At 44.4% G+C, this 13,931-nt stretch overlaps 1 protein-coding gene across 4 annotated transcripts in view; it reads left to right on the forward strand.

Annotated features, from left to right (window-relative positions):
- Positions 1-13,931, forward strand: part of kdm5ba (lysine demethylase 5Ba) — a 676,108-nt gene that overhangs the window by 353,980 nt on the left and 308,197 nt on the right. For all 4 annotated transcript variants that reach the window (XR_011935801.1, XM_072480724.1, XM_072480725.1 and 1 more), the window contains exon 12: positions 1,622-1,784. Coding sequence is in view for 3 of the 4 variants with exons in the window: in XM_072480724.1 (XP_072336825.1) it covers positions 1,622-1,784 (163 nt within the window). In the remaining variant the exon portion in view is untranslated. The remainder of the gene's footprint in view (positions 1-1,621; positions 1,785-13,931) is intronic.

Raw genomic sequence — 13,931 nt, forward strand, 5'->3', positions numbered from 1 at the left:
TCTCTTGTATGTACTGTCTTCTTGTATATGTGCTCTCTTCTCGTATGTGCTCTCTTGTATATGCTCCCTTCTCACATGTGCTCTCTTATCCCATGTGCCCTCTTCTCGTGTGTGCTCTCTTCTTGCGTGTGCTCTCTTCTTGCGTGTGCTCTCTACTCACGTGTGCTCTCTACTCACCTGTGCTCTCTATCGCATGTGCTCTGTTGTCGCATGTGCTCTGTTCTCGCAAGTGCTCTCTTCTCACATGTGCTCTCTTTTCACATGTGCACTCTCTCCTTCGCGAGTGCACTCTCTTTGTGCAGCACGGTAGCAGAAGTGGATAGCACTGTGGCTTCACAGCGCCATGGTCCCAGGTTCGATTCCCCGCTGAATCACTGTCTGTGTGGAGTTTGCACGTTCTCCCCGTGTCTGTGTAGGTTTCCTCCGGGTGCTCCGGTTTCCTCCCACAGTCCAAAGACGTGCAGGTTAGGTGGATTGGCCATGATAAATTGCTGGTTAGGAGGGGTTATTGGGTTATGGGGATAGGGTGGAAGTGGGTCGGTGCAGACTCGATGGGCCGAATGGCCTCCTTCTGCACTGTATGTTCTATGTTCTGTATCCATCGTGTCACCTCACCTCTGATCCCATGTGACTTCACCTCACCTCGTGCTCCTCTCTGTCTCACTCGTGCTCTCTCTCTCGCTTGTGCTCTCTCGCTTGCGCTCTCTCTTTCTCGCTTTTATCTCACTCTCGCTTGTGCTCTCACATTTTCTTGGTATAATTGAACATAAGCAAAAACAAATGAGTGGGGAAAATCATGTTGGGTAGAAACCTTGAGAGCTGCTCATGACTAGAATCAAAAAAGGATGGGGGAGGAAGAAAAACATCCAATCTGCTAGTGGGTTGAATGCTTCACTTGATGGTCATTCACCCTATCAATCTGTCTTGTGCTCGCCTGGGCTGCTTGTCGCTGTCTTGGGCTGGCCTGAGCTGCCTCTCGCTGTGTTTTGGGCTGGCCTGAGCTGCCTCTCGCTGCGTGTTGGGCTGGCCTGGGCTGCTCCTCTCTGTGTCTTGGGCTGGCCTGGGCTGCCCCTCGCTACGTCTTGGGCTGGCCTGGACTGCCACTCGCTGTGTCTTGGGTTGGCCGAGGCTTCTCCTTGCTGTGTCTTGGGCTGGCCTGAGCTTCCCCTTGCAGTGTCTTGGGCTAGCCTGGGCTGCCCTTGCTGATGTAGCTAGTGCTGTGAACACAGGACATAAACTACACTTAGGGGTTGTTTAGCACAGGGCTAAATGGCTGGCTTTGAAAGCAGACCCAGGCAGGCCAGCAGCACGGTTTGATTCCCGTAACAGCCTCCCCGAACAGGCGCCGGAATGTGGCGACTAGGGGCTTTTCACAGTAACTTCATTTGAAGCCTACTTGTGACAATAAGCCATTTTCATTCATTTAATTTTTCATTCATTTTTCATTTCATTTCATTTCAATTTGCAGAATTATTTCATAAACCTCAACCCACTTGTCAGTAATTTAGTAAAACACTCCTGGTAGAGTTTGCTTACATAGTTTTGATCAGTTTTCCAAAAACAGTACAGTGCTTAATAATCTCAACTTCATGGATTCTAACTTTCTTTTAAAACTAATTAGGGGAGAGCCTAAGACATGGTATGGAGCACCAGCATACGTGGCAGAACAGCTGGAGAGTGTTATGAAGAGACTGGCGCCTGAGCTGTTTGAATCCCAGCCTGACCTTCTGCATCAGCTGGTCACCATCATGAACCCTAACACTCTGATGGCTCACGGAGTGCCAGTACGTATTGCAGATCTCCTTGGAGCCCTGAGATCCTGATTTCAAACTTAGATTTTATGTTTAATGAGCGATTACCAGTGATGCACCTAGCATTATCCACTTGATGGCAAGCTTCAGAAAATAGTTTCACAGTGTGGGCTGATTTGTTTGGGAGGGTGGCCTTAAAGGTTTTTTTAAATACACCATGGGATTAGATAATCCCAATAAAAATAAGAAAAACTAAGTAACATGGCAACATCTTTTGAGAGTTATAGTGCATTACAGTATACTTGTGTCCATTGAATAAAATCTATTGAGTAATTTTCATTGTGATACACAATTTATTCCACAGTCAGAATAAATTGGCTGATTCATGAATCAACAGTATTTATACATTGCTGTAGCAATTCTTAGAGGTTTACCAAGATGTAGCTACTTCAATACATAGAACATAGAACATATACAGTGCAGTCCAGGCCCTTCGGCCCACGATGTTGCACCGACATGGGAAGTCAAAAAACAAAAGCCATCTAATCTACACTATGCCATTATCATCCATATGCTTATCCAATAAACTTTTAAATGCCCTCAATGTTGGCGAGTTCACTACTGTAGCAGGTAGGGCATTCCACGGCCTCACCACTCTTTGCGTAAAGAACCTACCTCTGACCTCTGTCCTAGAACATAGAACATAGAACGATACAGCGCAGTACAGGCCCTTCGGCCCTCGATGTTGCACCGAAACAAAAGCCATCTAACCTACACTATGCCATTATCATCCATATGCTTATCCAATAAACTTTTAAATGCCCTCAATGTTGGCGAGTTCACTACTGTTGCTGGTAGGGCATTCCACGGCCTCACCACTCTTTGCGTAAAGAACCTACCCCTGACCTCTGTCCTATATCTATTACCCCTCAGTTTAAAGCTATGTCCCCTCGTGCCAGCCATTTCCATCCGCGGGAGAAGGCTCTCACTGTCCACCCTATCCAACCCCCTGATCATTTTGTATGCCTCTATTAAGTCTCCTCTTAACCTTCTTCTCTCCAACGAAAACAACCTCAAGTCCATCAGCCTTTCCTCATAAGATTTTCCCTCCATACCAGGCAACATCCTGGTAAATCTCCTCTGCACCCGCTCCAAAGCCTCCACGTTCTTCCTATAATGCGGTGACCAGAACTGTACGCAATACTCCATGACCATGACCATTGGTCTACCAAATTGCCTGAGTTGATTAAAGCTAGTGCATTTGATGTGTAGGTGAGGGTAAACATTTAATATATTTTAAAGAGGAAGAAGTTGGTATGAAGATAAAACATCCAGAGAATGCAGGACACTTGGGGAAAGAATGAGTCTCAGTTGTATAGATTGGTTCCCAGTCACACTTATTTGGACTATAATGTATTACTTCCAAATTAGAAACTTTTGTGCTTTAATTCATTGATCTCCTTTGAATTTGGTATTTCTGTTTACCTGGAGAGCACATACATGTTGAGTGTCAGGAAATGTCATTGCTGTTTATCTGTTCAATTTCAGTTTTGAAGGAACATCAGATTATGCAACTACTTATAATTGTGGATACTTGCTTGAATTTTGCAGATGCAAAATGCCTCCATTGGGCAGCCCAGTCCATTTCATACATTCACTTTCCTCTGTATAAAGTAATTGAAATAAAATTCTCCAATACATTGCCTCTCAAACAGCAAGTGAATTCAGAACCTTTGGACCCCTAACCATTGGTTTGTCGATGCTCTAGACAGGTGACTCCACTGTATTTACAAGTGAATTTCACCCCGCCGCAGCACTTGATAACTTTGGACTCTCAATGTGTTTCCTCCTCGCCTGCAGCCAGAATATTTCTTTCTCTCTTAACCTTTATCATGCCTATATAACCTGAACTTCCTCTGTTTGCATTTACTTTTTGCCTAAACTCATTTTAATCCTTTTTTTCTCCCTTTCACACTCTTGAGTATCCTCCTTTGTCATGCCCCCTTCTGTTTCTCCTATTTCTGGGACTTACCCTTCAAACTCTGTTCCAATCCATCACAACTTCTCTGCCTCCTCTCCTATTTTTCCAGATTCAGGGCAGCCCGGTAGCACAAGTGGCTTCACAGCGCCAGGGTCCCAGGTTCGATTCCCTTCTGGGTCACTGTCTGTGCGGAGTCTGCACGTTCTCCCCGTGTCAGCGTGGGTTTCCTCCGGGTGCTCCGGTTTCCTCCCACAGTCTAAAGACGTGCAAGTTAGGTGGATTGGCCATGATAAATTGCCCTTAGTGCCCAAAAAAGGTTAGGAGGGGTTATTGGGGTTACGGGGATAGGGTGGAAGTGAGGGCTTAAGTGGGTCGGTGCAGACTTGATGGGCCGAATGGCCTCCTGCACTGTATGTTCTATGACTATCCCTTGTACGAGCCACAACTATCCTCTTCATATCTCAGCAATTTCTGAAGAGTTTATCATGGCATCTGTTGCTACCTACTTAAGAGTAGCAAACCCAACAATTCCATTGTTTGCTTTTGCTAACCTTCCTGCTCCCCACACCCTGTCGAGGTTAATCTTGCCAATCTCTTTCCTGTCCCATTCAACACACTTACCCTTGGTTCCTTTGATTCGGCCAGAGAATTAAGAATCACCATCCCTCTTCATACGTTCTTCCAGAATGTTGATTAATTTGGCAGTGCCATCAGCAGCCATGACCTTTAATGTGGATGATTTTATTAACATTATAGGTTTGACATAAACCTGCCTGAGAGCTGGTGACATGATGCTTCCCTGCCTGTTTATACTTACAGCACCTGCCCTTCCCAAACCACCATTGTGGCTCTTATCACCAGATCCCATCATGATACCTTCCATAAATACCCCCACCCCCACCAATGATTAATCCCTTTTTTCTTTGTTCAACCCCTTTAAACACCCAAGTTAAAGAAAATGCTGTCACCCTTGGCTGGTGATAGTCAAAGGTTTGTGGTTTAACCCTCCTGCCCCAACTCCACAAATCATGCCCTTTTCTCCTCATTCGCGGCAATGAGAAAATCCTCGTCCTTAGTGATTTTAATCTTCATCTCAACTCATCTCTGATTTCACTGTTCATCAGTCTTATCTAATTATTTATATCTTCTAGACTTATATCTTCTAGACTTTCACTAATATACACACAGCAACCAATCCATCTCATGATCAGACTATGCTCTAGGTCTCAGTAGAGTCAAACCCTTTATCCCTCGCCACCATATTCTCCTCTACTTTTCCAACCCCACTTTCTGCAACAAACTATCCCAAGTCATTTGTGACTGCACGTTAAACTCCCAACAAGCTGTTGACCTTCCAATTGCCAAAATACAGTATAGCTATTGATTGGCTCTATCATTGTCACCTTTGTCTTTATTCCCAGTAAAGCCCTTCCTTCCTCCCACTCTGGTCATTATTTCCCAAACTTTGCTCCCTCGATGGTTTAGCCATCCATTGATATCTGACAACTGCGTATCAAGCTCACTGTTGCAAAACTCTACCAAACACTAGTCACTGCTTCAGGGCAGTTGTGATTAAACTCTGACTTTTCTCCACTACCAGCAGCCCAGGCAAATCCCTCACTGCATTCTCGCCTTCAATTATAAGGAACTCATGGTCTTTGTCACTACAATGAAACACATGTTCATATTCCACTGCCCTAGCCCGAAGCAATGTAATTCTATCTCCCCTTGTGACATTCCTAGAAATAGAACATAGAACATTACAGCGCAGTACAGGCCCTTCGGCCTTCGATGTTGCGCCGACCTGTGAAACCACTCTAAAGCCCATCTACACTATTCCCTTATTGTCCATATGTCTATCCAATGACCATTTGAATGTCCTTAGTGTTGGCGAGTCCACTACTGTTGCAGGCAGGGCATTCCACACCCTTACTACTCTCTGAGTAAAGAACCTACCTCTGACATCTGTCTTATATCTATCTCCCCTCAATTTAAAGTTATGTCCCCTCGTGCTAGACATCACCATCCGAGGAAAAAGGCTCTCACTGTCCACCCTATCCAATCCTCTGATCATCTTGTATGCCTCAATTAAGTCACCTCTTAACCTTCTCTCTAACGAAAACAGCCTCAAGTCCCTCAGCCTTTCCTCATAAGATCTTCCCTCCATACCAGGCAACATTCTGGTAAATCTCATCTGCACCCTTTCCAATGCTTCCACGTCCTTCCTATAATGCGGTGACCAGAATTGCACGCAGTACTCCAAATGCGGCTGCACCAGAGTTTTGTACAGCTGCAACATGACCTCATGGCTCCGAAACTCAATCCCTCTACCAATAAAAGATAACACACCGTACGCCTTCTTAACAACCCTCTCAACCCGAGTGGCAACTTTCAGGGATCGATGTACATGGACACCGAGATCTCTCTGCTCATCCGCACTGCCAAGAATCTTACCATTAGCCCAGTACTCTGTCTTCCTGTTATTCCTTCCAAAGTGAATCACCTCACACTTTTCTGCATTAAACTCCATTTGCCACCTCTCAGCCCAGCGCTGCAGCTTATCAATGTCCCTCTGTAACCTGTAACATCCTTCCGCACTGTCCACAACTCCACCGACTTTAGTGTCATCTGCAAATTTACTCACCCATCCTTCTACGCCCTCCTCCAGGTCATTTATAAAAATGACAAACAGCAGTGGCCCCAAAACAGATCCCTGTGGTACACCACTAGTAACTGAACTCCAGGCTGAACACTTCCCATCAACCATCACCCTTTGTCTTCTTCCAGCTAGCCAATTTCTGATCCAAACTGCTAAATCTCCATGAATCCCATGCTTCCGTATTTTCTGCAGTAGCCTACCGTGGGAACCTTATCAAACGCTTTACTGAAATCCATATACACCACATCAACTGCTTTACCCTCATCCACCTGTTTGGTCACCTTCTCAAAGAACTCAATAAGGTTTGTGAGGCACGACCTACCCTTCACGAAACCGTGTTGACTATGTCTAATCAAATTATTCCTTTCCAGATGATTATACACCCTATCTCTTATAAACCTTTCCAAGATTTTGCCCACAACAGAAGTAAGGCTCACTGGTCTATAGTTACCGGGGTTGTCTCTACTCCCCTTCTTGAACAAGGGGACAACATTTGCTATCCTCCAATCTTCTGGCACTATTCCTGTTGACAAAGATGACTTACAGATCAAAGCCAAAGGCTCAGCAATCTCCTCCCTAGCTTCCCAAAGAATCCTAGGATAAATCCCATCCGGCCCAGGGGACTTATCTATTTTCACCCTTTCCAGAATTGTTAACACCTCCTCCTTATGAACCTTAAGTCCTTCTAATCTAGTAGCCTGAATCTCAGTATTCTCCTCGACAACATTGTCTTTTTCCTGTGTGAATACTGACAAACAATATTCATTTCGCACCTCTCATATCTCCTCGGACTCCAAGCACAACTTCCCACTACTGTCCTTGACTGGCCCTACTCTTACCCTAGTCATTTGTTTATTCCTGACATATCTATCGAAAGCTTTGGGGTTATCCTTGATCCTACCTGCCAAAGACCTCTCATGTCCCCTCCTGGCTCTTCTTAGCTCTCTCTTTAGGTCCTTCCTAGCTAACTTGCAACTTTCGAGCGCCCTTACTGAACCTTCATGTCTCATCTTTACATAAGCCTCCTTCTTCCTCTTGGCAAGTGTTTCGACTGCCTTAGTAAACCATGGTTCCCTTGCTCGACCACTTCCTCCCTGCCTGACAGGCACATACTTATCAAGGACACTCTACGCAAAGAGTAGTGAGGCCGTGGAATGCCCTACCTGCTACAGTAGTGAACTCGCCAACATTGAAGGCATTTAAAAGTTTATTGGATAAACATATGGATGATAATGGCATAGTGTAGGTTAGATGGCTTTTGTTTCGGTGCAACATCGTGGGCCGAAGGGCCTGTACTGCGCTGTATTGTTCTATGTTCTAAGGACACGCGGTAGCTGTTCCTTGAACAAGCTCCACATTTCCATTGTGCCCATCCCCTACAGTTTTCCTCTCCATCCGATGCATCCTAAGTCTTGCCTTATCGCATCATAATTGCCTTTCTCCCAGATATAACTCTTGCCCTGCGGTATGTACCTATCCCTTTCCATCACTAAAGTAAACATAATCGAATTGTGGTCACTATCACCAAAGTGCTCACCTACCTCCAAATCTAACACCTGTCCTGGTTCATTACCCAGTACCAAATCCAATACGGCCTCGCCTCTCGTTGGCCTATCTACATACTGTGTCAGGAAACCCTCCTGCACACATTGGACAAAAACGGACCCATCTAAAGTACTCGAACTATCGCGTTTCCAGTCAATATTTGGAAAGTTAAAGTCCCCCATAACAACTACCCTGTTGCTTTCGCTCCTATCTAGAATCATCTTTGCAATCCTTTCCTCTACATCTCTGGAACTTTTCGGAGGCCTATAGAAAACCCCTAACAGGGTGACGTCTCCTTTCCTGTTTCTAACCTCAGCCCATACTACCTCAATTGACGAGTCCTCATCAAACGTCCTTTCTGCCACCGTAATACTGTCCTTGACGAACAATGCCACCTCTTCCCCTCTTTTACCACCTTCCCTGAGCTTACTGAAATATCTAAACCCCGGCACTTGCAACAACCATTCCTGTCCCTGCTCTATCCATGTCTCCGAAATGGCCACAACATCGAAGTCCCAGGTACCAGCCCATGCTGCAAGTTCACCCACCTTGTTCCGGATGCTCCTGGCATTGAAGAAGACACACTTTAAACCACCTTCCTGCCTGCCGGTACACTCCTGCAACTTTAAAACCTTACTCTATATCAGTATTTATTGCCCATCCCTAACTCCTTTGCACAGGTGGTGGTGAGTTTTCTTGGAACCACTGCAAAATATAAGCTGTGAGCATACCCTGAGTGCCTCCCCATTTCTGCTGTTTGATACAACTGAGTAATTGCTGGGCCATTACAGAGGACAGTTAAGAGCCAATTACATCGATATGGGTCTGGAGTCAGATGTAGACCGGACAAGGACAGGAAATTTTATTTCCTCAAGGATATTAGCAAATCAGATGGATTTTTACAACAATCTGATGGTTTCATCATGAACTTTACTGAGATTTTTAATCTATAGTTATTAGTCAATAAACTTCCCCAGCTGTTTTGGTACTTGAACTTTGGTCTCCAGAGAATTAGTCCTGGCATCTGGATTACTAATCCTGTAACACTAGCACAATGGTCCTCCCTCAAAGTCACCAACATCACCCTTATCTTGACTCATTTATCCTGTCAAACAAATGCCCCAACTCCAGCTTCCTTTTCCTCCAGTTCCTTGAAAGTATTATCACCTACAAATCAGTGGTCATATTTCCTGTAAACCCATGTTTACAACTCAACATAAGAACTAGGAGCAGGAGTAGGCCATCTGGCCCCTCGAGCCTGCTCCGCCATTCAATGAGATCATGGCTGATCTTTTGTGGACTCCGCTCCACTTTCCGGCCTGAACACTTAATCCCTTTATTCTTCAAAAAACTATCTATCTTTATCTGAAAAACATTTAATGAAGGAGCCTCTACTGCTTCACTGGGCAAGGAATTCCATAGATTCACAACCCTTTAGGTGAAGAAGTTCCTCCTAAACTCAGTCCTAAATCTGCTTTCCCTTATTTTGAGGCTAAGCCCCCTAGTTCTGCTTTCACCCGCCAGTGGAAACAACCTGCCCGCATCTATCCTATCTATTCCCTTCATAATTTTATATGTTTCTATAAGATCCCCCCCTCATCCTTCTAAATTCCAACGAGTACAATCCCAGTCTACTCAACGTCTCCTCGTGATCCAACCCCTTCAGCTCTGGGATTAACCTAGTGAATCTCCTCTGCACACCCTCCAGTGCCAGTACGTCCTTTCTCAAGTAAGAAGACCAAAACTGAACACAATACTCCAGGTGTGGCCTCACTAACACTTTATACAATTGCAGCAGAACCTCCCTAGTCTTAAACTCCATCCCTCTAGCAATGAAGGACAAAATTCTATTCGCCTTCTTAATCACCTGTTGCACCTGTAAACCAACTTTTTGCGACTCATGCACTAGCACACCCAGGTCTCTCTGCACAGCAGCATGTTTTAATATTTTATCATTTAAATAATAATTCCTTTTGCTGTTATTCCTACCAAAATGGATAACCTCACATTTGTCAACATTGTATTCCATCTGCCAGACCCTAGCCCATTCACTTAGCCTATCCAAATACCTCTGCAGACTACCAGTATCCTCTGCACTTTCTGCTTTACCACTCATCTTCGTGTCGTCTGCAAACTTGGACACATTGCTCCTTGGTCCCCAACTCCAAATCATCCATGCAAATTGTGAACAATTGTGGGTCCAACACTGATCCCTGAGGGACACCACTAGCTACTGATTGCCAACCAGAGAAACACCCATTAATCTCCACTCTTTGCTTTCTATTAATTAACCAAGCCTCTATCCATGCTACTACTTCACCCTGTTTAGCACAGGGCTAAATCGCTGGCTTTGAAAGCAGACCAAGGCAGGCCAGCAGCACGGTTCAATTCCCGCAACAGCCTCCCCGAACAGGCGCCGGAATGTGGCGACTAGGGGCTTTTCACAGTAACTTCATTTGAAGCCTACTTGTGACAATAAGCGATTTTCGTTTTCATTTCATTTTTCATTAATGCCATGCATCTTTATCTTATGCAGCAACCTTTTGTGTGGCACCTTGTCCAAGGCTTTCTGGAAATCCAGATATACCACATCCATTGGCTCCCCGTTATCTACCGCTCTGGCAATGTCCTCAAAAAATTCCACTAAATTAGTTAGGCACAACCTGCCCTTTATGAACCCATGCTGCGTCTGCCCAATGGGACAATTTCCATCCAGATGCCTTGCTATTTCTTCTTTGACGATAGATTCCAGCATCTTTCCTACTACGGAAGTTAAGCTCACTGGTCTATAATTACCCGCTTTCTGCCTATCTCCTTTTTTAAACAGTGGTGTCACGTTTGCTAATTTCCAATCCGCCGGGACCACCCCAGAGTCTAGTGCATTTTGGTAAATTATCACTAGTGCATTTGCAATTTCCCTAGCCATCTCTTTTAGCACTCTGGGATGCATTCCATCAGGGCCAGGAGACTTATCTACCTTTAGCCCAATTAGCTTGCCCATCACTACTTCCTTGGTGATAACAATCATCTCAAAGTCCTCACCTGTCATAGCCTCATTTCTATCAGTCACTGGCATGTTATTTGTGTCTTCCACTGTGAAGACCCACCCAAAAAACCTGTTCAGTTCCTCAGCCATTTCCTCATCTCCCATTATTAAATCTCCCTTCTCATCCTCCAAAGGACCAATATTTACCTTAGCCACTCTTTTTTGTTTTATATATTTGTAGAAACTTTTACTATCTGTTTTTTTTATTCTGAGCAAGTTTACTCTCATAATCTATGTTACTCTTCTTGATAGCTTTTTTAGTAGCTTTCTGTTGCCCCCTAAAGACTTCCCAGTCCTCTAGTCTCCCACTAATCTTTGCCACTTTGTATGCTTTTTCCTTCAATTTTATACTCTCCCTTATTTCCTTAGATATCCATGGTTGATTTTCCCTCTTTCTACTGTCCTTCCTTTTTGTTGGTATAAACCTTTGCTGAGCACTGTGAAAAATCGCTTGGAAGGTTCTCCACTGTTCCTCAACTGTTTCACCATAAAGTCTTTGCTCCCAGTCTACCTTAGCTAGTTCTTCTCTCATCCCATTGTAATCTCATTTGTTTAAGCACAAAACACTAGTGTTTGATTTTACCTTCTCACCCGCCATCTGTCTTTTAAATTCCACCATATTGTGATCGCTTCTTCCGAGAGGATCCCTAACTATGAGATCATGAATCAGTGCTGCCTCATTACACAGGACCAGATCTCGGACCGCTTGTTCCCTCGTAGATTCCATTACACATTGTTCTAGGAAACTATCGCGGACACATTCTATAAACTCCTCCTCAAGGCTGCCTTGACCAACCTGGTTAAACCAATCGACATGTAGTTTAAAATCACCCATGATAACTGCTGTACCATTTCTACATGCATCCGTTATTTACGGATCTGATTTCTACCCCAGAAACAGGCCTAATTAAATGTCAGACATGCTTTTGTAACATTGTTGATCCAACTATCTTTAAAGCTGCTTGCTGCTCTCTGTTCATGAGATCAATGACATGACTGATCTTGTTCTCTGACTGTTATCTCCGGCAATGGCTTCTCCACCTGCACCAATACTGAAGTCTCAAGGGCTATCCTTGGCTCCTTCCACCTGGACTATTGGAGAGTATTTCATCAAGATCCTGACTTGTGCTTGGTAAATAGTGGACAGGGTTTTGAAAGTCGGCTGGTGAGCTACTTGCTGCAGAATTCCCAGCCACTGATCTACTCTAGTAGCCACAGTATTTATCCAGCTGGTTCAGTTAGGTTTCTGGTCAATGGCAATGGATGTTGATGGGAAATTTCATGGATGGTAATATCATTGAATGTCATGGGGAGATGGTTAAAATAAATCTTGTTGGAGATGGTTATTGACTGGTACATGATTGTTACTTGCCAATTATCAGCCCAAGCCTGACTGTTATGGAGGTCTTTCTGCAGGGTGGCATGGACTGTTTCAGTAACTGAGGAATTGTGAATGTACAATCAACTGTACAAACATCAGTGAACAGTCTTGCTTCTAACCTTATGATAGAGTGAAGGAGATCAAGAAGGTTGAGCCTAGGGCACTACTGGAGGAATTCCTGCAACGATAGTCCTAGAGCTGACATGATTGGTCTCCCAACAACCACAACAATCTTCCTTTTGTGCGGCACAACTCCAACCAGTGAAACATTTCCCCCCTGATTCCCATTGACTCCAGTTTTGCGCCAATTCCGCAATGCCCACTCATCCAAATGCTGCCTTGATGTCCAGGAACATTGCTCTCACATCACCTCTGGAATTCAGCTCTTTTGTCCGTGTTTGGTCCAAGGCTCAAGTGAGATTCGGAGCCAAGTATTTAAGGTCAAACCAAACTAAACATCAATAAGCTGATTACTGTTGAATAAGTGTTGCTTGATCGTGATGTTGACAGTAACTTCCATTGCTTAGATGATTGAGAGTGGACTGATGGGCTGGCATTTGGCTGAATTGGATTTGTCCTGCTTTTTGTGGACAAGACGTAGCTGGGCAGTTTTGTATATTGTCAGGGAGATGCCAGTGTTGGAATAGCTTATCTAAGTGTGTGGCTAGTGCTGGGGCACCAGTCATACATGTATCCTTGTTTCTGTGTGCTCTGGTTACATACATAAAAACATACAAATTAGTAGCAGGATTTGACCCTCAATCCTGTTCTGCCATTCAATAAGATCATGACTGATCTGATTTTGGCTTCAACTCCACGTTCTGCCTACCCCTGATAACCTTTGACTTCCTCGTTAATCAGGAATCTACCAACTGCCGTGGTTAAAAATATTCAATGACCCTGCCTCCACCCTGCTCCAGGAAAGAGAATTCCAAAGACTGACAAACTTCTCTGATAGAAAACTCCTTTTTATCTCTGTCTTAAATGGGAAAACTCCATATTTTTTTAACTGTGTCCGCTAGTTCCAGTCTCTCCCACAAGGGAACAAATCCTTTCAGCATCCACCCTGTCAAGTCTCCTCAGGTTCTTGTAAGTTTTAATAAGTTCATCTCCCATTCTTCTGAACTCCAATGAACATAAGCCCAGCCTGTCAATATTTTCCTCTTTAATCCCAGGTTTCAGTCTTCAATACTACTGCTGGGATGATGTCTAGTCTCAAACTTACTGTAGCCAGTGCCCTCAGCCATTTCTTCATATTACGTGCAGTGAATTTGAATTGGCTGAAAACTTGTATTTGTGATGGTAGGGACCTCCGGAGGACATAGATGGATCAACAATTGGCACTTTTGGCTGAAGATGGTTGCAAATGCTTCAGCCTTGCATTGTGCTTTGACAATTGGGTCAATTGTTTAATTATCTACCACCACCCGAGACTGGATGTGGCAGATTCATTAGTGTCGGATTGCTCAGCATACTGTTTCTGTTCTTCAGCTGTGCTCTGATTAAACTGGGGGGGGGGGGTGTTACCTCATTTTTAAGTAGAAGACCATAAGACACAGGAGCAGAAT

Source organism: Scyliorhinus torazame, chromosome 17 (assembly GCF_047496885.1).
Source record: "Scyliorhinus torazame isolate Kashiwa2021f chromosome 17, sScyTor2.1, whole genome shotgun sequence".
NCBI classification, from domain to species: domain Eukaryota; kingdom Metazoa; phylum Chordata; class Chondrichthyes; order Carcharhiniformes; family Scyliorhinidae; genus Scyliorhinus; species Scyliorhinus torazame.